General features: G+C 54.1%; 1 protein-coding gene across 2 annotated transcripts; it reads left to right on the top strand.

The window, feature by feature from the left end:
* Positions 1-3828: 3828 nt before the first annotated feature.
* Positions 3829-25193, top strand: ST6GALNAC6 (ST6 N-acetylgalactosaminide alpha-2,6-sialyltransferase 6). 2 transcript variants are annotated; one of them, XM_074973527.1, is made up of 7 exons: positions 3829-3980; positions 9695-9759; positions 16378-16557; positions 17620-18017; positions 19204-19311; positions 19414-20282; positions 22547-25193. In XM_074973527.1, the coding sequence occupies exons 2-6, from the start codon at positions 9745-9747 to the stop codon at positions 19601-19603; spliced, it is 891 nt and encodes a 296-aa protein (XP_074829628.1). In that variant the 5' UTR covers positions 3829-3980; positions 9695-9744; the 3' UTR covers positions 19604-20282; positions 22547-25193. The 2 variants fall into 2 exon arrangements, with proteins under 2 accessions (XP_074829628.1, XP_074829629.1); XM_074973528.1 differs by lacking the exon at positions 3829-3980 and adding an exon at positions 4636-4789.
* The last annotated feature ends 822 nt before the right edge of the window (positions 25194-26015 follow it).

A 26015-nucleotide genomic window follows, 5' to 3' on the forward strand; every position in this document is an offset into this window, starting at 1 on the left:
AGGTTAAGTCCATTAATGGCTATTAGCCAGGATGGGCAAGGAATGGTGTCCCTAGCCTCTCTTTGTCAGAGGGTGGAGATGGATGGCAGGAGAGAGATCACTAGATCATTACCTGTTAGGTTCACTCCCTCTGGGGCATCTGGCATTGGCCACTGTGGGTAGACAGGATACTGGGCTGGATGGACCTTTGGTCTGAGCCAGTATGGCCATTCTTATGTCCTTTAATTCAAACAGCAGAGGTCATGCTTTTAGATCACTCAGTCCCTGCTGACACGTCCAGGGGGTCAGTACATGTGCAAGTTGAATGCCCCCTCTATCAGTCCCATTAGTTTGTCCTCTACTGACATTGCCAAGTCACCTTAGCTCTAGGGGCTGCTCCTTTGGCTGGAAACACCAAATCACAGGCTGATCATGTGTCACACAATATGTCACACTGCCCGCTTGCTCTCCTGGACCTTGGTCTAAATAGAAACAGACATCACTGAGGGAGGCAGAGCCCCCTGTTCCCATCACACTCTTCCCTGCTCCTCTTCTCTGGCAGAGGCTGCTGAACTTATACAGGAAGAGCAGGCTGCCTGGAGCAATGCCAATCATACAGACTCTTCCTCATCCAATGAAGTGAGCTGTAGCTCACGAAAGCTTATGCTCAGATAAATGTGTTAGTCTCTAAGGTGTCACAAGTCCTCCTGTTCTTCTCCTATAGATGTCAAGCATTGGTTGCTGACTCAGCATTAGTCAGCACTATGTGTGCAGACTTCCTTCTGTGGGGGGAAGGAATTTCCAATCTATCCAGGGGAACAATGAACATCTTAAAAATCCCAAGTAGCTCTCACACTCATAGTCAACTGACTTCTTTGAGAGCAGGCCCTTAATTAGCTCACAGAGGGCCTGATTCTGCTGCTTTTACTGGCTGACCAGCTGTGTATTTTCTGAGTAGCCCTGCTGAAACCAATGAACCTGCTCTGAAAATACACTCCACCCCGAGGAATGAAGAAGAGAAAAACTGAAAGAAACGACAGTTGTTTATATTCCAGTAGCCCCGAGAAGTTGCAGCTGAGCTCAGGGCCTCCTGGTGCTGGGCATGGTACATACACAGAGCGAGAGACAGCCCCTGCCCCAAAGAGCTTACAGTCTAAATACATAAGACAAAGGGTGGGGGAGAGGCAGCACTGGTGCTAGTGGGAGACTGTGTTGTTCAGTGGATAGAGCAGTGGACTGTGACTCAGGAGACCTCAATTCTAGTTCCAGCTCTGCCACCAACCAGCTGCATGACCTTGGGCAAGTCACATCGTCTCCTGTGTCCATCTTGTGTAGTAGGCTGTAAGGTCTTTGGGAGAGGGCCAGCCTCACACAGTGTATGGTCTATGTGGGAGGGACAGCCTCTCACGGTGTAACACAGCTACCACAACAGAACCCTGCTTTCAGCTGGGGCATTTAGACACAAATAATCACTACTACTAAGAACGATCTCTATTTCAAAAGAGCTCAGTTCCCATATAGGCACCAGGAGCAAGCCCTGAATTTTGATGTGCCTCATTTTATGCAAACAGCTTGACAGAGCTCACCCAGCAAATCATGTCAGAGAAAGAGACAGAAGGTACCAATGCCCACCTCCCTACTCTAACCACTTGGCAACACTCCCTTGGTTAACTAAATGGTCTTTACACAGTAGTGTCACCAATAGGGGTGTAACAGTGGGGAATACACAGCTCCCTAGCAAAGAGCTGCTGTTTATTCTTGGAGGCAGAGGAATGCCTGTGATCTGGCAGGTGCCAAGGGGTTAAAGGACCCAGATTCCATGCTGTCAGTGAGGAAGCTGCTACAGTCAAATGGGTCCCTGTGGAAGCTACAAGCCTCTTGCTCTGGGAACACTCCCCAATTAAAAATAGCCCCCTCCTCCCCCTGTGAACACAACGGACTTCTGCCTGCCTATTTCCCAGCAACCACATGATGGCATGCTCAGTAAATAGGGTTTTACTTATTGGTTGGCTTTGGCTGAAGTTACCTGATGCCAGCCGGTAAGTGCAAAGTTTTGTTTCATTTGAGACTTCAGCCCCACTGGGCTGGCTCAGTGGTGGAGGGGTAGGAGGCCAGCCCTAGCAGCAGCCCAATAGCGGAGTTGCTAGTGGAAATGGATCTGAGTGGCCTGGGTGTGCCCAGCTCTCCCTGAGACTCTGTGTTGGGCTGGAGGAGGATTAGTGCTACACAGCGGGATTTCCCAGCCCTCCAGCCACAGGGTTGCTTGTGTTCTCGAGAGAGTGAAGTGCCAATATGTGGTTTGTGCGCATTGTGGGCCTTGTGTCACTGGGGGTTAGTCTGTGGCCAGCCAGCCAGCCTTGGCTATGCAGCTATTGGCAGCTTTCATCTCGGCCTCATGCCCCCCAACTCCACCCAGTGTACTGGAGGGGGCAGGGTAGCCGGTCCAAGGGGGTGGGGGGAGACGACACACAGGGCAGGGCTTTCCCAGCTGGACAGGTTCATTTTGACATCTTCATCTCTCCAGTGCGCCGCCCATATGAGCATGGACTGGTGTGCAGGGCTGCCATGGCAACTGTGCTTGCACAGGCGGTAACCAAGGCGAACATACACACATGTGACCCGGCAGCTGGGGTTAAGGAGCCCGATTGCCACATGGGGCCGTTTCATACCAGGCGGGCGCAGGGCTGCGCTGTGCTTCGCTGGGGCAGAGACCAGACAGGCAGGATGAACGTCACGCGCCTTATTTATCCTGAAACCAGCCTAGGGATCCCTAGGCAAAGTGGCTCCCATGCTACGTGTTGGGATGGGGGGAGGCGGATCAGAAGTGGGATCCAGATTCCACAGCTAGGCCCACTTCTTATGCCTGTTTCCTTGGTTTTACAATACAACCCGGCTCACAGGCAGGACCATGCTCCTTTGGGAGGCGGACTCATGTCCAGAGCTGACCCGCTCTACCTGGGCAGTAACTTTCTGTGCAGGTGCTGGCAGCTGGCTCTGCACAAACAGAGCCCAGGGATGCTGGAACAATTTTTACAGTGGGGGTGCTGAGAGCTATTGAACCAAACTGTTAACCCTGGATATAGTGGAAACCCCTTCAAGCCAGGGGGTGCTGCAGCGCCCCCTGCACCTCTAGTTCCAGTCCCTATGACAGAGCCTGTAAAATAACCTCTTGACAGCGTAAAACACCAATGAAGAGAGAGGCCTTCAGAGCCACCTACCACCCTGGGAGCCATTGCTCCTGCCTCTGGCTAGACAGGGATGTATTCACAGGACCAGAATCCCACCTGCCCCCGAGACTCTGTGCCCTGGTGCTGCATGCGCAATTGCTTCCCAGCCCCAGGAAATACCCTTCTCCATTCCTCCATATTGGTACTATTATTTGTGAGGAAGAAGTGTAGTCTAATGGTTACAGCCAGGCACGGGGGTGCCCAGGACTCTTGGGGTCTATTCCCAGCTCAGTCACTGATTGGCCGTAAGACCTAGACGAGTCACTTAACTGCTCTGTGCCTCAGTTTCCCCCTCTGCAAAATGGGCGCTATGAAGCGTCTCCTACTGAGGCAACCCTGCGGTCCTTAGCCAGTCAGAACTCCGCTTGGCCTCCGTGGGAAGTCCGAGCACGGAGGGCAGGGTTTGGCCCCGCGCTTTGAGATCCCCCGAGGGCAGGATGTGTCGCCAGGCCAAGTATTATTACGCCGGCTGCATCTCCAGACCAGGACCTGCCCGCGCCTTTCCCCCAGCAAGGGCAGAGACCGCAGCGCACGCGCGCTCCCGACAGCCGATGGGGGGCGCCCTTTCCCACGCCGCGCGAATGGGGCTGGCGAGGGAAGGGGGCGCGCTAGGACCCGGGCAGGGAGCAGGTGGCCGCGCGGGGGCTGCAGGCGCCGCGCTCCCAGCTCCCGGGCGCTCCTGCCGCGGGGTAGCTGGTCCCGGGCAGCCCGGGCTAGGAGAGCGGGGGGGCTCCCCCGTGTGCCCGGGGCTGGCGGAGCTCGCAGGGGAGCGAGGTAAGCGGCGCATCCTCGTGCCCTTGGCGGAGCCCCGGCACCGCGGACGGGGAGCGGGGTGCAGGCGCCCCCCGGTCCGGAAGTTACCGGGCAGGCAGCAGAGGGGCTGGCCTGGGGAGGGGAGAGGCCCTTCGTCCTGCTGCAGATGCACCCCGGGGTGGGCCGCCTCTGCTGGGGTCCAGACCGCTCCACGGAGGGTGAACGGGGCTGGGTGTCTCCCGCAGGCAGGCCCTCGCCCCAGGGACCGGCTCCGGGGGCACAGCGGCGTGGGTGCTGCCTGGGGGCCGCGTGGGTTCTGTGCCGGGTGGTGCTGGATGCCGGGGCCTGCCCCAGGCGCTGGTGACACGCTCGGGCGTGTGATCGTGATTTGCACGGGTGCGCAGGGCTCTGCCCGAGGCGGGCTCAGGCCCCGGGTGCGAGTGGCGGACCAGAGCGGGAAGGTGGGATTTATTCCGGCTCTCCGGGGGCAGGGGCGTCGTGCGCTGCCCCAGTTTAGCCGGGTAAGAGTATTTCTGTAATACGGACGGATTAGCAGTGACGCTCGTTTCACTCTGATTTCCCCAGGCAGAAAGGGGCAGCTGGTTGGGTTTTTCACTCTAGGAGGTTGCAGACGGCAGATCGGATCAGCCCTCCCCTTGGGGCAGGGCCCTGGCGGGGGCAGAGATGTGACAGAGCGAGCCTCAAGACGGAAGGGCAGCCTGCCCGTCCGAGCTGGGGCCCGCTCTCAGTCCCTTGGAAGGGGAGGGGGGAGAGGCATCTCCCCCCCAAGCCAGGCTCTCGACTTCCCTCATATGAAAGGTCTCGCCCAGGTAAGGAAAAGGGAAACTTCACCAAGGCCTCCCTCTCTGATCTGGGACCCATCCTCGAGGTTTGCACTTCAGCAGCCTGGATGCCCTGATCACTAGGGATTTGTCGGTGAACTCCTAGTGGGGAGGACTCTGCAGCTGCCGGGCGAATAGAGCATCGTGAACTAGACAGGACATGATAGTGCAACCCAGAGGCAAGCAGAGAAGGGGTGGGGGGGTTAGCCCACTGACTTCACTGGGCTTTGGCTCAGACTCCTAGCGCTTGGTGTGTTCAGAGCTCTGTGCTGCTGGATGGGCTAGGGGGGTGCTGAATCACTGCCTTTGGGGGAGCCCTGAGCATTTGTGCATCTTCCTTCCCCTGACTGCTCTCCTTCCCTCCCTCTCTCTCTTTTTAGCGCCCCTTGTGCCATCACCTACTCTGGGGAAATTCAAGGCTCAGACTAAGCCACCCACCTGTCGGGGGCCAGCCAGGGAGAGGATATTTGGTCCTGCCACCATGCAGAGGACAGGGGCGGTAATAACCTCCCAGAGCCACTTTCCAGCCCAAGTGATGATTCCCTGCTTCTCTCCCTCTGTCTCCATCCTCCCCCCACCCACACAGAACGTTATCCGCCTTTGCTTTTTCCTTTCCCACACACAAAACATTATCTTCCCCGCCCCTCAGCTATTCAGGCGAGGCCCGAAGAGGCGAGTGATGAAGGAGCAAACAGAGTCGGTGTAGTTGGGAGGCTGAGTGTTAAGGAGGATGAATTGTACTCAGTGAGAACGGACGGCTTCCCACACCAGCCGAGGGGGGATATTGTGGACTCCAGGATGGGTAGGAGAGCCAGGAGGAGGAGGAAGGAGTGGAGACATCCAGATGATAGATGCAGGTGGCATTATGCCTACGTTGGGGGTCTGGGAAGCTTTGGGGAGCATGAGCTTTGCCAGTCTCAAAGCACTACCGGTGCACACAGAGTCTGACCGGGCCCCATCCTCCGGTGCACCCTCTTCTGGTGCTGAGCAGGGCTGGCAGCGCTTGGGGAGTGCTGACGGCAGCATTGTGGTTCACTCCTGCGTGGGTGCCAGCCAGGGCCGGCCTTAGGGGTGGGCGACTGTCCAGGGCACTGTGGTCAGGGGGGCTCCGTGGTCAAGGGGCTTGGGCTCCCTGTTGCTGCCAGCGAGGTGTGGTCCAGCGTGGCAGGAGCTCCCTGCTCCCAGTCAAAGGCTCCCTGCTCTCTGCCCCACCTCGTTTCCCAGCCCAGCTCCTAGTTCCGTCTCCTCACTCTGCAAGTTGGTTGGCTCTTCCCCCGCCACCCACTGCACTTGCAAACGCCCTGGACCCAGCCCAGACAGCAGGCAGGGCCCAGGGTGGACACTGTGGTCAACAGGCAAGGAGCAGGTGGGCCTGGGGTGCGAGGCCGTGGGAGGGAGCTCGGGGGCAGGGGCGATGCATGGAACGGCTGGGAAGGCAGGAAGGGCCAGGGGTAAGGGCTGGGGAGGCAGCAGGGGCGCCAAAATATAAGTTCTTCCAGGATACTATTTCTAAGGCTGGCCCTGGGTCAACCTAACCTTTTCCACCCCGTGTACTTTTCTTTCCAGGGGACCAGTGTAGGGGCAGCCCCAGTTCAGTGCTGGCTGACATAGAATCATAGAAGATCAGGGTTGGAAGGGACCGCAGGAGGTCATCTAGTCCAACCCCCTGCTCAAAGCAGGACCAATCCCCAACTAAATCATCTGTATGGGCTCCTCTCTGCTGTCCTTTCCCCTATCCATCCCACTGTCACCCATGCCACACACACTGAGACTGGTTGGTTCAGAGGTGTGCAGAGCCGCCTTTGGCCTCCTAGGTGATCCCTTTGATCCTGGTCCAAAGGCCATCAGATTGCATTTGCCAGGCTGTCCCTCTGGCTCCTTTCCCCAGCAATGACTGCACAGGAAAGAGTTACAAGGAAAACCCATGGGCATACGGGTGATGTTGGTCTGCTAAATACATCCTGCCCTTGGGCCTCAGGCCCCCTTGGGTCACCTCTGCGGTCAGGGCTCCCAGGCTGTGTGAGATTAACTCCCCTTTGTGTATGCGTGTGTGTGTGTTATTTCCCAGCCTTCCCAAGGCAGTGACGAAAGAGGATTTTTCCAATCACGCTAAGTACCGAAGAGGGGAAATTGCAGTGACTCACTAATGAGGACTTAAAAAACAATTGGTTAGATCTGTGCTTGGTATGGAGCAGCTGTGGAATGGTAGATCCCTGCAGAGCAAGAATGAGAGCTCTTGTATGTGTCCAGGCGCACATGTTAGCGTGGGAGGGAGACAAATATACTCTTTAGTGCTTCTTTGTTCATAGAGGTGCTGGCTTGAGCTGGGAGCGCCTCTGTGAAATGAGTTAGGTGGTTCTCAGCCCAGTTCCTATTGCACAGGCATCCCCATCTGTAGCTGGTCTCAGCAAAGAGGTCCTTGTCAGACTGGGCCATGGAGACTGAGCTGCCCTCTGCTGATTGGGTTTTTCTAGGACTTTGGCCCATTGGCAGGTAGCGGGGACGATAGATCGAAGACCCTTCTCCCAGACTGAGGTACATCAGCAGTGATCCCTTCCCCGACCTCTCTTCTTAGCTGGAGGGGACCCCTGCTAGTGGAGAGAGGGGAGCTCATTCCTCCTGGCCTATTCACCCCCCAGCCTCCGGGCTGAGCCTGCCAGCAAAGGGAGCTGCAGAGTGCCAGATGTGGAGACGGAGTTAGTGATCCAGGCACCTGTCCACCAAGGACTGGGCTGAGACAGACCAAACTGTCTGTCCATTGTACATGCGTGGCCCCCATTACCAGAGCGCCTGAGGGCCACACAGTTGTTCATGTATTTGTCCTCACGGCACCCCTGTTTGGGGCGGTTACCTCCCAGTTACAGATCAGGGAGCTGAGGCACAGGGAAACCGACTGACTCACCCAGTGTCACGTGGGCTGTGTCAGAGCTGGGATTGAAACATCCTAACCTAGCACCTTCATTTAACACAGGCCACCAAAGAGTCATCAAATGGCACCAACTTGAAGTCACCATCAGCCTAGGCTGGATTCAGGCTGGGGAGGTGGCTGTGAAAAGCTCCCTCTCTCCCTGACCCAGCCAGCCCTTCCCCTCCACCCATGTAAAACCCCGTGGGAGCCCTCAGAGAGGTGGCCAGCTGCCTTTGCTCCATTCCCAGGTGTTTGTTTTAATTGGATTTTGTATCTTTGGAGCCTGCAATCCCCTTAGAGAGGTTGGGTTGATGCGATCATGGGTAAACATTGTCCCCCAGCAGATTTATGGCTCTTGATCAGGTATTTGTTTGAATGGATTTTACTGAGCTTTTTGGGCAGGAAAATAATCTCCTCCTAAAGCTTAACCAGCCTGCAGGTTTGCACTGTAATAAGCCAGGGGGTGGGAGGCATGCTTATGCCGAGGGCTGCCTTAGGAGACCTCTCCCTCCACCTCCCTGCCAGGGAATGAGCCTGTGATGGGGAGACTGATGAGTTTGCAAAGCTGTCCTCGCACAAGACCTTGCTATACAAACACTGGTTTTGATCTTGAGCTCACTTCTCCAGCACAAGCTGAAGAAGGAGAGTTGCAGCTGACTCATAACCCCTGTGGTTCGGAAGATCCATGCCGGCTCACTAAGCAGAAGAATATTTGACCCATCTCTTGGGCCTTCCATCTAAGGGGATTGCAAAGCCCTTTACAAACATTAACTAATTAAATTAAGTGAAAGCGGCAAATTGTCCTGTGGCACCTTATAGACTAACAGACGTATTGGAGCATGAGCTTTCGTGGGGGAATCTGAAGATTCACCTGCATCTGACGAAGGGGGGATTCACCCACGAAAGCTTATGCTCCAATACGTCTGTTCGTCTGTCAGGTGCCACAGGACTCTTCCACTTTTACAGATCCAGACTAACATGGCTACCCTTCTGATAATGAAATTAAGTCTCTCAACCCTTCCCCCCATCTTGTGGCAGATATTATTGTTTTCTCCAGTTTACAGATGGGGCCACTGAGGCCCAGGAGATCCAGTGACTTGCGCAAGGTGTCAGGACCAGGGATAGAACCCAGGAGTCCTAGATCCCAGACCCCTGCTGTGCTTCACTGTAATGACCCATTATGTAAACTGATTTTAGGTATGGCTAATCCAGTTTACAAACCATCGCTTGCTTTTCTTCCTCCTGGGAGATCTCTCTGTGACTAGCAGCCGTTCTGGGCTGACGGCATCTCTCTGTCTGAGAAGCACTAAACTCATGGCTGACTTATGCTTTAGAAAAGTGACTGAGCTTTCACCCTGTGGCATGGTTCCCCTGCACTTCCCCTGCTTTAATTAAAGGGTGTAGGAGGAGGGGCTGCTTCCCAGCAGGCGGGGAGAGTGGGAGACCCACACTAGGGTCAGAGGACTCTGTACTCCAACTTTGGACCTGGCTGTGCTTGGGAGATGGAGCAGAAGGGAGAAGGCAGCCTGGGAGCAATGTGCATGAAAAGGGCCATTTAGGTGCAGAGCCCAGGTTGAGGGCAATGAAGGACCAAAGTAAGGGGGCTGGGGGGAAATAGTGACATCCAAAATTGAGCTGTTCAGAGACGGCCCCGAGCTGAGATCTGCGGCAGGGCAGAAGGGCGCAGATGGGCACATCTGGGAAGGCAGCATGGTGCCAGAGGGCCTGATGCAAAGCTCTTTGCAGTCAATGGAAAGACTTGCAGTGACTTCGCCGGGCTTTGGGTCAGGCCAGGAGAGCACAACGCAGCAACGCGGTGTGTTCGGCCCTGTAGGTGCGCCCAGCCCAGCCCAGCCTGACCTGTTTGGGCTGTGCTGTCATGCGGGTCAGAGCACGATGGGGTGGAGATTGGTAGCCATGGACTTGTATTTGAGGAAGGGGGCAGATAGTTTAGAGAGTGACCATGCCTCTGTGGTTCTGTGCAGGGACTCAAGTTATGCTGATGAAGGCTCCGCACTAAGGTTGGCAGAGAGACATGAGTAACAACACGGTAAGTCCTCCCCACGAAGCAGCCCTCCTGTCCTGGTCCCGTGCGTCCATCTTCCGGGCCCTTGGAGGGCGTCATGGGCTTCCTCCTCCCCTTTGGAGCTCGTTCTGCTCGGCCATCTACCAGAGCTGGTTCGCTGACCGTCCTGGCACAGCGTTGGAGGTTAATGTGATTTTTCACTGGCTTCAGTTTCGTTTCTGGGCAGCAGTGGCAGCTTGTGCTCTGGGTTCAGGGCAGCTCTGTACATAATCACTGTGCTTCACCCTCGGAGCGTGACGTCTAGACCCTGTGGCTGTACGTGATTTAAAAACAACCTCGATAAACCCACCTAGCCCCAGGTCACAGAGGGAGCCAACGGTAGGTGTTCCTTGCTCCTCAGGCTGGTTGGCCAAGCCTGTCGCTCGGGACTGGGGAAAGCCAGCCCTGACTGAGCCAAGACCTCCTGTCCTGTCCTCCAGGCTCTTGAAAGAGGGAGCTGCAGCAACGCTGGGTGGTTCATTCCAGCCTTGATGGAAGCAGGAGGTAGCAGAAATCTCACCAGAGGACCAGACTCCAGGGGAGAGGGTCCCAGCCCATGGCCAGAGGCCCAGGGGGCATCTGAACAGACCCAGTCTCAAGAGAAACCTCCAGACTTTACCTCAAGTCAGGGCAGAACTGGAGGACTCTGCCTGGTTTCCAGCAGAATCTGTGCATCAGCCCAGGTTCCCATGAGGCACAGGGGAATCTCACGGGAGATGTGAGGGGACCCTGAAGCTCTTGCTAGAGCTTTGTGGGGAGGACTCTTACTTGAGACAGCAGGAGCCTCTGGGGCTTACTAAAAATCTCTGGGCCTCGGGGAGCCTGGCCAGAGCTTTAGATTTGTGACTAAATTGGGAATTAGCGGAGTTTGCCTGGTTTTAGGTTCCCCAGCTCTGACCTTTCTCTCCAAGCCTTGCAGCGTTCATCTCTTACTCCGCCACTGCCCTGCCCTCCTCTCCTCGACTGCTCCGGGCATTGTTACCCTCCCCACTCCCCCCGTCCTCCCTTCCCCCACTCCCCACACCAGTAAGTCTGCTGGCCAGCCCCAGCTCTGGTGGAACTCCTTTGACATGAGGGATGACTCTCTCCCACCCAGCCAGCCTCACCCTCCGCTCCATCAGGACTGTGTATGTTCATCTGCGTCTGTTTTCCTGTATTCTGCCCACTAGTGATAGCAGTCTGAAAACTGCTCTGGGCCTCAGGCAGCCCCGTGGCTATGGGGTAGGAGAAACTCTCCCTGAGGCCCAGTGGGACCTTGTGTCCTGCAGTGGGAGAATAGGGCCCTTGGGTTTTAATCCCAGCCATGAGCTTGGGCAGTCACTGGAGCCAACATCTACAAAAACAGCCTCTGGCTTTGGGTGCCCAGCTCCACCTCGAGACACGCAGGGTCCTTTGCTCAGTGCTGATGAGCGCCCACAGCTCCCCTTGACTTCGGCCGGAGCTGCAAGTGCTCCACCCTTCTACAACTCAGGCCCACGGTGACTCAGGTTGGACACCCAAACCCAGTGGCCACCTTTGAAAAGATTGGCCGTAACCTCTTATTATTCAGTTATTTAATGCTAATTACAGTAGCCCTCAGAAGCCCCAGTTGGGATCAGCGCCCCAGTTGTGCTGGGTGCTGCACATAGACTCAGCCCCTTTATGAAAGAGCTCAGTGCCTCAGTTTACCCATTTGGAAAACAGGCTAATGTCACTGATTCTGTTCTCAAGCCTGATATGAGGACTGACTCACTCATGTTTGTGACATGCTGTGCAGATGAGGCCATGCAGGAAAGATGTCTTAGTGGTTTTCCTCTCCAGGAGATCTGTGCATTCTCAACTGCTCAGAGCAGGCGCACCAAGTAGCAGCATTCACATCAAATCTTTGTACCCTGAAGACATGGTGAAATAGTAGCCAGGTAACCTGCATCTGCCCTGTTGTGGGAGCTAGATTTCATTAGCTGCCAGCTCCAGGTTACTGGGCTGCCCTGTTTTCAAATGCACCATGAAATCCAGCTGAGCTTTCACTGGAAAGAGGGCAGGGAAGTGAATAAACCTCACCCAGGAGTGTTTGCCCTGACGTTCAGTCTCTCTGAAAACAAATTAAGTACAAGGGAGGAGAAAACGCAATCTTGGCTAAGATCCATCTGAGGTTCCTGGCACAGAAGACAGCTGGCAGGTTGCTGATAGCCTGCTGGGCTATTGGGTCCCTGTGCTGCTCCATAGCCTATTAGCCCTTGTTAGTTTCCAGTCAAGGAAGGCACCTCTGGGGCCTGCTCCTGCAGGGGACTTTTGACTAAAGATCAGGCCTCCTATTCCAACAGGGGATTGTATGACTTGCTGCCATAATGTAATCCAGGATCTAAAGGACTGGAGGATGAGTTGTATCTGTTTTTTTCCCCCCCACACACAAACAATTGTTCTCTTTCCTCCATGCTGAGCACTGATGTTTTGTGTGACAAGTGTTTCTGACACATGATCTAGTGGTGACTGATGCTGAATCGTGGCTGTGAGGTTGTTGTGAGTGTGAACAATAGCGTTTTAAGTATCAGGGGGTAGCTGTGTTAGTCTGTATCCACAAAAACAACAAGGAGTCCAGTGGCACCTTAAAGACTAACAGATTTATTTGGGCATAAGCTTTTGTGGGTAAAAAACCACTTCTTCAGCGTTTTAGTGAGCCTAAGAGAGGAAGAGAAAATCTAGATAACAACTAGATTAAACGTTCCCCAGGGTCTTATTCCAGGCCAAATTATGAAGGTGCTACTCAGGGTTTTTATTCCATCTCTCTCCCCATCTTTCCAGCCAGCCCTCATCACTTGGGTATCTCAGTGCCTGTATTCAGTCCTTGCACAGGCAGTGCTCCTGTCTGCTTCACAGGAAATTTTGGCTGAGTCAGGCCTGTAGTTGTTGTTTATTATTTGTATTTTTCTGTAGTGCCCAAGAGTCCCTGCTGTGCTAGGTGTCATCGGGCCCTGTCCTGAAGTGAGTGTGTCAAACGGGATCTGATCTAAAAACTCTTTCCATTGACTTCAGTGGCAATGGGCTTTGGATCGGGCCCTGAAGGAGAGACTGGGAGAGGCGAGGACAAGGGTAGAGGAAATAGGATCAGGCTGCTATCCAGGGAGCTTTTGCACAGTCTGGTGCATCCTGGTGGTTCTAAATCATTTTACTTAGTTTTTAAAAAGTAGGTGAAATCAGCCAAGTGATGCCAGAGAAAGAACATTGGGTTTGAACTTAGTACTCACCGACCAGCTGCACAGCAGCTGTCTCGTCTCATCCCCTCCTGACGTATCAAGGAATTCACTCTCTTTTTCTTGGCTGACTTCCGGTTAAATCAACAAGACAGACTTTAGTGTCAACAAAAAGGAGGCCAAAGAAGAGAAGTCACCGGCACACAGAGATTGGGGCAGTGTGCTGTGGTTGCTGACTTCTATGGATTATCGAAGTAATTTGTTCACAAGGTGCCTCTAAGCACTGTACAGTATCAACCAAATGTGAGGCCTAGAATACAAAGCAGCCACATAGCCAGGCAGTTCCCACAAATCTGGCACAAATAGGAACCCAATAACTACACAGGGTGCCCTGCTCGCATGAGGAAGGAGGCACTGCGGGGAGGGGGCCCAAGAAACACTGACAAATAGAACAGGTGAAATAAATGAGCTTGGTGTGATCTGCAGGCTGGGTAATCTGACCAGGGGACAGATGGGCACGTATCTGAGACAAAGCGCCCCCCCGCAGCTGAATCTAAGGCTGGGAGGGGGGAAGCCAAGATTCAACGTAAGTAGCCCCGGTGATCTGCAGGTATTAGAGAAATATGTGAGAGAACAACAGGTCAAAGAGATGCTCAGCATAACGAAGGGATATTCAGAAGTGTTCAACGCTGGCCTAACAGCTGCCATGGAAGCCAGTGGGAATTACCACTGGGAGCAGAGTTCGTCCAATATTGAACGCTTCATAGTGCCACATCCTGCCCCACAGCGTGTAACTCGGGGGGAGGAGGCAGGGCCATATGCTGCCTTTGAAAACCAGCGTCCTTTCCTCTTTTGCTAACAATATAACCCGGAACTTTGAAAAGCTTACTCGTGTCTGTTTAAGCTGCTGCTTCACTTTTTTTTTTTTTTTGCCTTTCACAGAACTTGGATGGGGAAGCCAGCCTGGTCTGTTTCACTTTTGTTTCAACTCTGGGCACTGGCATAATGTTGTCTGTGCTCATGGTTCTGGGAGGAGCATGTTGAATTGTTTTTTTAAATCCACTTGTTTTCTTTGAATTTAAAAGAAAAACCAACATTTCTACTTGCATTAGATTTCATAAGCACAGCTAACATCTACGCGTCCAATTCAACAAGATTTTACTCCTGCGTGGACCAAACTAACAGCGAAGATCCCTGTCTTGCATTTGGGTCCATCCATGCAGAAATTATTTGGCTTAAGGTCATGGCTAGGGGCCCCAATCGGAGAGCAGGGCCTCGTTGTGGTAGGTGTTTGACTCATGTGTAACAAAAAGATAGTCTCTGCCCCTGAGCTGGTATTCGAACCATGCAATGAGAGGTGGCAGGTGGATGACAGACAAATGAGAGAGCACCAGGGAATGATGAGATGATTGAGAAGAATTCACTCCTACACAGAATATTGGAGAAAAAACGTGCAAAAGAACCAATGTCTGTAGAAACTTTAGGCCAACAACAGTGCATCAGGCTGACTGTGCTCCCTGACACCCCCCCGCCCAAGTATCCAACTAAGGAAAACAAATGCAATTATATAAAATGGCCAAAGAAACTAGTAACCCCAAAGGTAGGAAAGTAAGGCCTGAACTACAAATAGAAAAGGAGGAGGCAAGGCAGGAGACTAAAAAATGAGAGTAGGAAAAAGAAGTGGTAATGAAGCTGAAAGAGAGGGGCAGTAACCACACTAGAATAATAAATGGTAGGAGGTCCTGGCAGCGTTCTGTAGGAAAATCCCTTTACAAGCACTGACTCTTGGCCCCTCTGCCTCGGGTGGCATTGACTAGTGGTTAGCACCCAGATCTGGGAATCAGGACTGCTGGGTTCTGCGCCCAGCTCTGCCATTGACTTGCATAATATGAGTTTTTTCCTGTGTAAAATGGTAACTTTTGGCCACTTCTGAAAGGGCTTTGAAGTCCCCCAGTGACAGGCACTGTGTAAGGGCTTGTTTACACTAGCGGGGCTACTGCGGCATAACCCTACAGCAGCCGAGGGGTTTTTCTGTCACTGTAGGAACTCCACCTCCCTGGGTGGTGGTAGTTAGGTCAGAGGAAACATTTCTCCATCGACCGAGCTGTGTCTACACCAGGGGCTCGGTTGAGTAGACCAGGGTAAAGCGAGGTGGTGGTTATAGGAAGGCGCGAGTGTCTCTCCCTTCTAATTTGGGGGCAGGATAATCTCATAAACTCAAAGTCAGCCAGATTCCCTCTATCTCTGTCTGGCTCTGTGAGATGTGGTTTATTTTAAGGCGTGGGACGGGATCCCGTCCACTCTCTGTGATAAATACCTTCAGAATAAGGTCCCCGCCCTTTCCATGGAGTTTGTAATGAAAGCTCTGATGCGACTGGGCCTGCTGTACTGGGGCCCGCACACTGCTGCAGAGGCAGACTGGAAGCTGCAGGGCCTCTCTTTGCACAGCTGTCTCATTAGCTGGCCTCCCTGCTGGGATCTTCCCATTTAACCCAGGACAAGCCACAGCCCAGGCCTGTCCTCTGCCCCCACATGCTCATTGCTCCACTTGCTGCTGCTGGTGCCTCATGTCCCCGCCTTAATTCCACCCCTTGCAGGCCTGCGCCCCTCCTGTCCCCGTCCCCCCCACCATCACCCTGCAACACGCATAATTAACCCTTGCATTCCTGGTCTCTTTGCTGCCACATCCCAAACAAAGCCAGCATGTGGAGGCAAAAAGCTTGACCAATTGCTGGCCATGATAGATAATGATACAGTGCTTAAAGCAGCCTCTGGTTTCCCGGTGCTTCTGGGCTTGGGGTAATGTCTCATTAAAGCTGGACGTATATTCCTTTAAGAAGCTGCCCATTGCCAAACTCTCCCTTGACATCCCTCTGTGTGTCACAGCAGAGCTTGGGGAGGGGGGAATTGGCCATGGCTGCCTGTCAAAGAACATGGGGGTGTCTGTGCTTCTGGAGCCCTTTGCTGTGGTGTTAGCTGCAGGGATCTCCGCTGTCACAGACAGCGGGGTGCTAGAGACTGCTGGGCGGTGCCCCTTCTCCCCAGGGATGGAGAGCCACGTTTTCCAGGTACCACTGATTTGAGGGATGGGGTGGGGGCAATGTGGGAGACCTGTGGCCTGACGGTCAGAGGGGCTCAGTGCTTCCAAAAATCACGCCCAGGGTATTTTAAGTTGGGCACCTGAAATCTGAGGCTCGTGGGAGCTGTAGGCTGGAATCCTGCCCAGCTGCTGCTCCTGGCACGGGGTAAGGGAGAAGGGAGCACGAATGAGGTTCATGAGGGTTAGGCCTGTAATCTCTCAGTCATTTATCGGAGACGATTGCAGAAGCTTTGCCGGTCCCCTCGGCTGCCCTTTCCCAGGCTCCTTCAGAAAGGCAGGGCATTTGGAGACGCAGCACTGTCTCAGTCCCGCGCTCTCCTTTTCCCACCCCAGGGCCAGCGCACAGCAATCCTCGTGGTCCTCTTTGCTTTGATCATGCTGCTGATCATCTACAGCTCGAACAGTGGGAACGAAGTTTTTCACTACACTGCCCTGCGGGGGAAATCCCCCCATCCCCCCAACCTCAAGAAATGGGGGTTGAAAAGTGGATACCTCCCTGTCTACGGGAACAAGGTAGGTTGCAGCCCACCGCAGGTAAGCCCGGGGTGCTCCCTTGTGGTCACGTCGCAGACTGGCTCCCAGGTCTCGGGGGTGAGCCCAGCAAGCGGTTTAAACCGGGAAGGAAGGGCTGGGTTATAAATCACTGGGAGCAGCCACACGATCGCAGGCTGGTGCATTAGGAGCGTGAAGGGCCACTGCTTTTGTGGCCTCCGTATGGCTGCACCCTGCCCAGTGGGAGGGGTGGAGGAGAGGCGACACGACACAATTTGCAGCAGCTCAGTTGGAGAATGGACCTTCGTGTTTCTATTATGGAGGCGCCACCCATTGCTTAGAGCCAGGAATCAGGTCTTCTGGACTCTGTGACCGACTCTGCTTCCAGCTCACTAACCGGCCCTTGGCAAGTCACTTTGGCCCTCTGTGCCCTGGTTTGCCCATATGTGAAATGGGGGCAGTAATTCCCAGGCATCGTCAGGGGGTTCATTAGGGAATGTCTGGTAAGCAGGTTGGGATCCTCGGACAGAAGGTGCTTATCAAAGGGCAGCATGGTAGGGAACTAGCCAGTGAGTGTGGAGCACGGCCCTCTGCCGCATGGAGCCAGAACTGTGACCCAGAGCTCCGGTATTGCTGTTAGAGTGACCGTGATGCTCTCCGACCTGGATCCCGTTGTGCTAGGTGCTGTGCATCCACTTAGAGACACTTGCTACCCCAAAAAGCTTCCAGTCTGAATTGACAAAGGAAGCGTTCCTGGCTTCATTTCACAGACTGGGAACTGAGGCACGGAGAGATTGTGACCGCCCAGGGTCACCCAGGGAGTCTGAGAGAGCCAAGAATTGACCCCAGCTCTCCTGAGTCCCAGCCCAGTGCCGCATCCGAAAAACAACCCTATTTCCTGTCACCTCAGAGAGAACCCCTGATAGCTCAAGTGGCAGGGGCCAGTGTCTCTGGAGGAGGAGGGTCTCGGTTCTGTTCTCTCCATCGCCTGGGCGTTCTAAGCAGGGAAGGTGCACAGGGTCGTGGTGGTGGGGAGGTCTTAGTTGGCCACAGGGTCCTTGCTAAAGATGGTTTCTTCCCCAGACCCTGAATTCCCACTGCCACCAGTGTGTGATCATCACCAGCTCCAGCCACCTGCTCGGGAGCAAACTGGGCTCAGAGATTGACCAATCGGAGTGCACCATCCGCATGAACGACGCCCCCACCACCGGCTACGAGGCAGACGTGGGCAACAAGACCACGGTCCGGGTGGTGGCTCACTCCAGCATCTACAGGGTTCTGAAGGGGCCCCAGGAGTTCGTCAACAAGACCCCGGAGACCATCCTCATCTTCTGGGGTCCGCCCAGCAAGATGCAGAAGAGCCTGCTCAAGATCCTCCAGCGCGTCAGCATGTCCTTCCCCAGCATGTCGGCCTACGTGGTCTCCCCCGTGCGCATGAAGCAGTTCGACGACTTGTTCCGGGGAGAGACCGGGAAGGACAGGTACCTTGGAGCCCCGTTCCCATTCCACTCCGGGGGGCATTCGGTGCCAACAAATTCCAGATCCTGCACACAGTATTTTAAAATTCTGCACATTTTATTAGTCAGAAGAACACTACATAATCACGCCCGCTTCGATTATTTTGGTAATTCAGTTCAAAATACCTGCCAGCAAGTATGTCTGTAACGATACAGAGCCACACACAAATTCCCCCAGGAGCAGAGAGTTAAAGCAACTCCTATGACAACCTAGTTCCTGTTTCTCTGCCCACTTCTGCGCCCCCCCACGCATGTCCAGCCAGGGGGTCAGACACCCACAACCCCTCCCCCCCCAGAGCCCAGCTGTGGGGCCCCCCCTTGCCTAGATACCCCCTACACACACACAAGCCCAGCCATGGCCCCCTCAGCCCAGACACCCACTCCCGCCCCCCCAGCCCAGGGATCCATCGAGAGAAACAGCCTGATGGTCCATCCCAGGCTTGTTGGAACCCTCTAGCTCCCTCCTGCCCCGCTTTGCCTCACACCCCCCACCCGCCTGCCGCAGTGTCTTCTATGTGCAAGCTGGGCTCTGGTGGGTCTAGTGGCCCCTAGTGGCAGCCAGCAGCACTGCATCCCGTTTCTGGGGGGGGCAGCGGGGGAAGGAAATTCTGCATGCACAACGTTAATTTCTGCAAAATTCTGCATTGCGCAGTGGTGCAGAATTCCCTCAGGAGTACCATTCGCATGCCTGGTGACTGGAGCCCCAGCCTCGCTGGCCAGCCCATCCCCTTTGTCTGCCCCTGCTGCAGTGCCACTGACCTGGGCTGTCTCGCAAGGCACACCCATGAAAAGAGGCCATGCAAGTGACTCCAGAGGGCAGCCTGCCTGGCAGTACATCCTGGTCCCTAGCTGGGAAGGGGGAGCCAGCATACTTGGGTGGTGGGGAGCCTCAGGAGAACAGAAATGGGGTGGGGATGGGGGGGTAAATGGGAGACTCAAGAACTTGGCATCAATATAATTCAGTGTCCTCCCACCTTCTCCTAACTGGTCACTCTCTGTCCTCCTCCCCCCACCATCCTACACTCCTTTCCTTCATCACTCTTCCCCTGGCATCCCCTTCCTCCTCCTCTTCTTCCTGCTCTGTCCATCTCTTGTTCTTTTTCTTTCTCCCTCTCCTTCTGCCGGCTCCCTGCCATTCCCCGTTTCTCAGGGAGAAGTCCCGGTCGTGGCTGAGCACAGGCTGGTTCACCATGGTGATTGCCGTGGAGCTGTGTGACAAGGTGCATGTTTACGGGATGGTCCCCCCTAACTACTGCAGGTAAGAACCCAACCCCCACCAGGTGCCCCTCCTGGGATCCCAGCACTCGGCCATCGGCCGGCAGCGCCCCAGCGGCTCACCCTGTAACTCTGTCCTCCGCAGCAGGAGACCTCAGCCCGGCAAGATGGCATATCACTACTACGAGCCCAAGGGCCCGGACGAGTGCACTACCTACATCCACAATGAGCGCAGCCGCAAGGGCAACCACCACCGCTTCATCACGGAGAAAAAGGTCTTTGCCAGCTGGGCCAGCCTCTACAACATCACCTTCTCCCACCCGGCCTGGGACTAGGGGCTCCCCGAGGAGACATGGAGCCATTCGAGTGCCCAGCCCAGCAACTGGTGCTAGTCGTGGGATAACTTCACCTGGAAGGGAAAACATCTCTTGGATTAACCCTGTGAGCCAGGCTGGGCTCTGAGGGAGGAGGCCCCACACCACAAGCTGCCCTGGTTCACTGTCCAGGGCCAGAAGGACTGGGTGAGGGGAGGAAGGGACTGGGATGGTGCCTGTGACCCGACTTGCAGTTCCAAGGCCCAGGGAGTGTTGCTACCTGCGGGGCACAGCTGGGTTCATGGTGCTCCCGCCCACACACACACCTAGTGCACATCGCTGGCTCCCTGCTTTGAGGTCACCTCGCTCCCCCATCAGCGATCAGCTCAGGGGCCCAAGAGTGAGTGGGAAATAATCACTGGCTGCCCAGATGGAACGGCTGACCCCTTCTTAGCGCTCTGGGTGGCGTCTCTGCTCTCATCTCTCTTGGCTTCGGGAGACCGTATTTCCGAGATGGGAGGACTGTAACCCTCTCAGCTCTGCTAGGCTCAGCCTGATACTGAGAACCCGGGAGGCTGTATCTACAGTACAGTGCAACCCTGCCCCAGGCAGCCTCTGCCTTGGAAAACTACCACCTGCGTCCCCAAGGTTTCCAGTGAGGCCTACATAGAGACCAGCCTCAAGGGGGTAGACTTCTCAGGTGGGTCTGAGGCATGGCTAGGGAGGGGGCATGAGACATATTTAAACAGGCTGTCCAAGCACTGGCCCCCGTATGGGACAAGGCCAGAGCCCACTCTCCCCTGAGAGCTCTCTGCCCTGCTGCCTGTGGCTGATCCCTTGTGTGGCTGCTTAAGACAGGGGTGCCCTGTGGGGTGTGGGAGGGGTGTTGTGTTGGGGAGCGTCACGGTCACTGGGAGGGGTGTTGGGGGGGAAGGGGAGGTGTCACCGTCATTGGGAGACATTGAGGGTGCTGTGTGTGCGTGTGTTAGTCGCTGGGAGGTATTGAGGGGTGTGTAGGTCACAGTTGCTGGGAGGTGTGGAGGGTGTCACAGTCACTGGGAGGCAGTAAGGGGGGTGTGTGTGTGTGACAGTCATTAGGAGGTGTGTTAGGGGACAAGGGGGTATCAGTCTCAAAAGGGCTTCTTTTTTCCCCAGCTGTAGAGGGCACTGAGCAGGGGGTGGAGAGGTCCCTTGTTTTGGCATCACCAGCTGCCCTGGACAAAGCCCAGTCTGAGAGCCGCGTGCCAGGGCGGTTGCTGTCCTAGCTCCCCTTCCGCTGGCTGGCAGCTGGTGACTGCCCTCCTTTAACCCCACTTGTGACCAATGTTCCCTCTAATTTTTGACAGGCTGCGTGCGCAAAAAATTTCTTCTGTGCAAATTTTTGTGCGCGCGGTGTTCCCCCGTGTGCGTGGGGTTTCGGATCTGTGTGCGTGCACACGGCTTAGAGGGAACAGTGCTTGTGACATCCAGATTTGGTGGCACTTGGCCACACTGGCTGCCCCCAGTGGGCTGGGAGGCCTGGGGCTGTGGTTTATTCGCCTCCCCCCCACACCCCAAGCTCTGTCCACATGGGCTGCAGTGCCTCCTCCACTCCTAGCCAGGACACAGCAGTGACCCACCCACCCACCCAGCTGCACGGCTGCACGTCCTGCTCTCCTGTCCTTGCTGCAGAGACCTTACGGCTGCTGGTGCGCTCACTGCCTGGCCCTTTCTCAGCGTGTGGCAATGGCGCTCCCTGCTGGTGGCCAAGAGGCAGTGCCATTTGCTAGGCTCACTGTTTGCTTGGCTTCTCCATACCATTTTCAGGACCGTTCCTCTTGAATGTGCTTTCCTGCTGCTGCTTCTGGTACCATTGGCGCTTCCCCTCCCACCCACCCACACACACCTCTTGCGTCTCTCCACTTGCCAGTGAAACATCTGCCCAGGGAGAGCAAGTGGCCGTGTGGTAAGAGAGAGGGCAGCAGTACTGTGGATATGGAAGTTATACCCTCAGCATCTCAACCCAGGGCTGGAGGGAATTGACTTACAAGGAGCCAGGCACTTTTCAGCTGCCTCCCTAGTTCTGTCTGTCTGATCGCTGTTCTGCCTGGCTGCCTCTGATCCCTGCCGCTGGGTCTGTTATGCCTCAGGTTACTGAGAGTTCCTTAAATCAAGGCACTGAGACTCGACAGCAAGCACTGACCACGACTGCATGGCAGGGGTCTCCGCTCTGTGCTTGCTGAACATGGCTTCTTCCGTGTACACGCGCAGCTGAGGGGATGTGGGTGTGTGGGTGTCGGTGTCAGTCAGACATGGTTCTGTTCTTAGTGTAGATGCAGCCTTAGGCTTGATGCCCGTTTCCTCAGGGTACAGTAGGTGTGAAGTGCTCCTGTTATGGTTTGGTGTTACTCTGTTCTGGGGGGAATCATAGGGCTGGAAGGGACCTCAAGAGGTCATCTAGCCCAGTCCCCTGCACTCATGGCAGGACTAAGTATTATCTGAACCATCCCTGACAGGTGTTTGTCTAACCTGCTCTTAAATGACAGCACAAAGTGCAGACAATACAGAGTCATGGATTTAGATTAATAGATTTGGACCCCTTGTGTTTACTCCCACCCTCTCCCTCTCTCCTGCTCTCACATCCCCATCCCACCTCTCCCATTTCTCATGGTCTCTTCCCCTCTCTGCCTTCCCCAGCAATTCAGGGGCTCCTGAAAAGTGCACTTCAGCGTGGGGCCATCGGATGCTTTCTAGTCACCCACCAGGTTGGATTTTGTCCTTCCCTGGTCCTCGGCAATAGCTGCTGAAAATCTCCAAGTTAAAAAAAAAATAAAAATACTGCAGTCTTTTATAGTAACAGCCCAAATCACGGTGGGCCAGATCTTCACTCAGGCAAAACTCCCCCCCTGCAACTAGTGGGACTTTTGTCTGGGGCAGGGCTGCAGGATGGGACCCTGGAGTAACCTGATTGTGAACTGGTTACAGCGCAGGGGCAGACTTGGATCCCATGCCGACCAGTGTGAATCAGCAGCCAGCCTGCTCAAGCTGAACCAGAGAAAATGAGGTCAGAATCCAGCCCCGTGCCTGTAGAATATGGCAGCGTTTTCTTTGAAAACAAGGGTGTGACTGATAGACGTGCTGGAGGAAAAACCATCAGCTCTGTGCTCCACCTCGGGGGGTTGAATGGGTGCACACCTCCGTGCAGCAGAGACATTGTCCATGCACCCCTGGAGTGGAATTGTATCGTGGCTGTGTGAGCTGGGAGCAGATCCCCCACTTACTCTGACACCCACAGGTGGGAATGACCCTTGTGCAGTCAGCTTGACCATGGCTGATATCGCAAGAGGTGACTCTCCCCCTGCACTTTGGGAGGGGAACACATGCAGGAGTGTGATGGCAAGGAGGTGGGAAGGGGACCTTGAAACTTACAAATGTCCCTTGGGGGACATGCCATCTCTCCCCCCACCCCACAGAAGATCAGCCAAATCCATATCCGCTGACACGAACAAACCATGCTCTTGCTTACTTCAGTCAGTGGAGATGCTCTGGATTTACACCAGTGTGACTGAGCGTCGTGTGACCCCTGATATTCAGGACACAGGAAGCAAACTGTGCCCAGCAATGTGGCGCCAGCTGTGACCTCGCTGTGCACCATGGTGCCTATTCTGAACATCACTGCCGCCCCAGAGGACGCAGCTTTGGAAAAGACTCCCCAGCCAGTGGAGAAGTCCTGGCTACCCTTCTGCGAAGGCTGTGGAGCTGCTACTTTCCCACCATAGCCAGGACCTTTCGGGTGTTCAAAGCTACACTGTTGAGATGTGTTTTGGGGGGAGTGGGGTTTGTTTTTCCTGGTCCTTGTATTTGTTTTGGTTTCCTAAAATAGGTTAATATATTTTAAAATTGCACAAGAAGCAGGGTGAGATAGAGAGGCTGGGAGGCAAATCCAGCTGGGTGCTTGGTACCTGCAGCTCCATTGATGTCGGCTTGCCAGTCTGACCCCCATCTACATCTGGGAGTCATGGGTGCTCAGCACCCCTGTGTGCCAGGCCATGCCTTCAAAGGGATCTAATGCTGTTAGGTGCCTTGCTCCCCTAATGTGTTTCGGACCCTTTGGAAAGCCCAGTTGTACATCTTGTACTGCCCTGGCAAATTCTGCAAAACCCGATAGGGTTCTGTAGAATGCAGTAAAGGAACTAGGGTTGATCCCTTTTTGGTATGCTTTTCTCTCTGCTGCTACTCTTCTGGGCTTCTGTAAACAGCTGATCCACTTAAACCACTCTGTGAATGATCCTTTGAACAGAACTGTCAAGTCGCTCGTCCGGGTAGCTCCTATAAAAATCAGTCACTCTTGAATATAAAGTTGCATTTATAAAAGGTTAATACATGATGAATAGATGTTAGAAGCCTGTTACGTACATGAGTAGCATGAATTAGAAGCACATCGGTAGAAGGCATATATATGGTAATAAACCCTCGTTATAAGCAAGCCATTAGGCTCTCTAATAACCATGGGTTAGCCATTTATGAGAACATCTGTTAATCATTTATTAACCCGTTATAAACTATAAATGGAACCTTAATAGAAAGCGTGATGTAAACACCTGGATGGTAACATAACAGCATTTGGTTGTACCATTTCATGTGAGACGTTTGCTATAAAAGTAACTAGCAATGCAACTGAATGGGGTGCTGAAGTTTGCTTTTCCCCCCCCCCCTCCATTGCTTGGGCTGTGGAAGAACTTGGCAATGCAATTTCTTCCGCTCCCAGCTCCATCCTCTCCCAGCTGGCAAGCGGGGACATTTTCCAGTGTTTTGAATGAATCTCAATGCTGCCTCTTGATTTAACAGCAGCATTCACCTCTGGGGCACCTTATCTGACCACAACATCCTTCTTTTGTACAGGAGCTGCAGGGATGGGGTCCCAGCAGCACCGGGAAAAGCATTTGTTCATTCGCTCCTGCCGCTGTGCAGGCAGCCAGAGGAAAGTGATGTTTTGCTTGTAGATCCACAGATCATGACTACTGGCTTTTTTTTTTTCCATCAATTTTTCAGCAGTGAAGTCATGGATTTAAAAAACCAAACAGGGTACTAAGAATCCAGTTGGCTTATGTTCAGACGCAGCCTGACAGGACTCCTGGATTCTGTTCTTGAAGCTGCAGCTGAATTGCAGTGCAGCCTCCCTGTGCCTCAGTTTCCCATCAGGAGTCATGATTGTAATATAGCTCACTGGGGCATTGTGCGGCTTAATTCACTGTGTGAGATCCTCACGTACATGGTGTGCAAAGGTTTATTATAGCCTCGTTAGATTATACCAATGTCAAAGTGTTAGTTGTTGAGCCAGCCAGAGCCCCTTTAAGGGGTTCAAAGTACAAGAAGGCGCAGGCTAAAGGAGAAAGGTCGCTCTGTGCCAGATCCTTAGCTCAGGGGCAGGCCCTCTCTGACTGCAGGTCCTCTCAGCATGGAGGCCCAGATCCTCATGAGCTGCTGTGAAGTGTCAACATAACACATTTGGTAGCCTTGACTTGTGGTACTGCTTCCGAGTGACCCCCTGTATCTGGGATTGTCTGTCAAGCCAGCAAGGAGTGAATGTTTTGTAATGATTTGTAGGGGAATAAATATTACTATGATCTTAGCCGCCATGTTTCTGTGAATTTGGATCTTGTATCATTCCAAGGCCTCAGAGAGGCTGCCCTGCCTTGTTCGTGACAGCTGCTGGTAATAGTGGAATGGACTTGGTTCATTAAAGTGTTTTGTGCCCTCTTGCCAGCCAGCACTGCGAACTTCCCCCCAGCAGTGCCAGAGCTGGCTCTACAGTACAGCGCGCTTCTTTCCCAGGTCGTCCTCTCGAGGTCTCCAGTGAGAATGCTGCTGAAAAGCAGCGTCCAGCACAGTGTGCAGTGGTGGGAGGTTCCCAACCGCAGTGTCCGCTCTGGGTCTGCTAGGACAGTGGGTAGAGTGGAAGGAAGAAAGGTCTTATAGGGAAAGCCCTTAATCTCCTTGTGAGTTTGCCATGGGGCTCATACTCCTTCCGTGTCATTCAGGTGCGTTGGGAGGATACATCTATTGATAGGGGGGAGTTGTCCAGATATATGCGTGATGGGCGTCAGATAAATAGAGAGAGAAAAAGCCGGGGCCCTGGCAAAATCTGAACAAAACAAGACACACACACACACACGAAATAAGCAGTTAAATTATAAAGCTAAGCCATAGTTGCTATATACACACCTTCCTAATTTGACTAGTCCAGCATCAGGATTTCAAGTCCCAATGGTCCTGCAGGTAAAGTGACACTAGACTGATTACTCAGACCACACGTTGTCTGGGAAGGGGCCATCTTGGTGGTGTATGGGTGCAGCCTAGTGAGGTGGGGCCTGATCCTGGTCTGAGGCCTCTAGATACTTCCTCATTATACATAATAAGTCCTGCGTATTTGTGGCTATTTTGGGGTCCTTTA

The sequence above is a fragment of the Natator depressus genome, chromosome 16 (genome assembly GCF_965152275.1).
Source record: "Natator depressus isolate rNatDep1 chromosome 16, rNatDep2.hap1, whole genome shotgun sequence".
In the NCBI taxonomy this organism is placed as follows: domain Eukaryota; kingdom Metazoa; phylum Chordata; order Testudines; family Cheloniidae; genus Natator; species Natator depressus.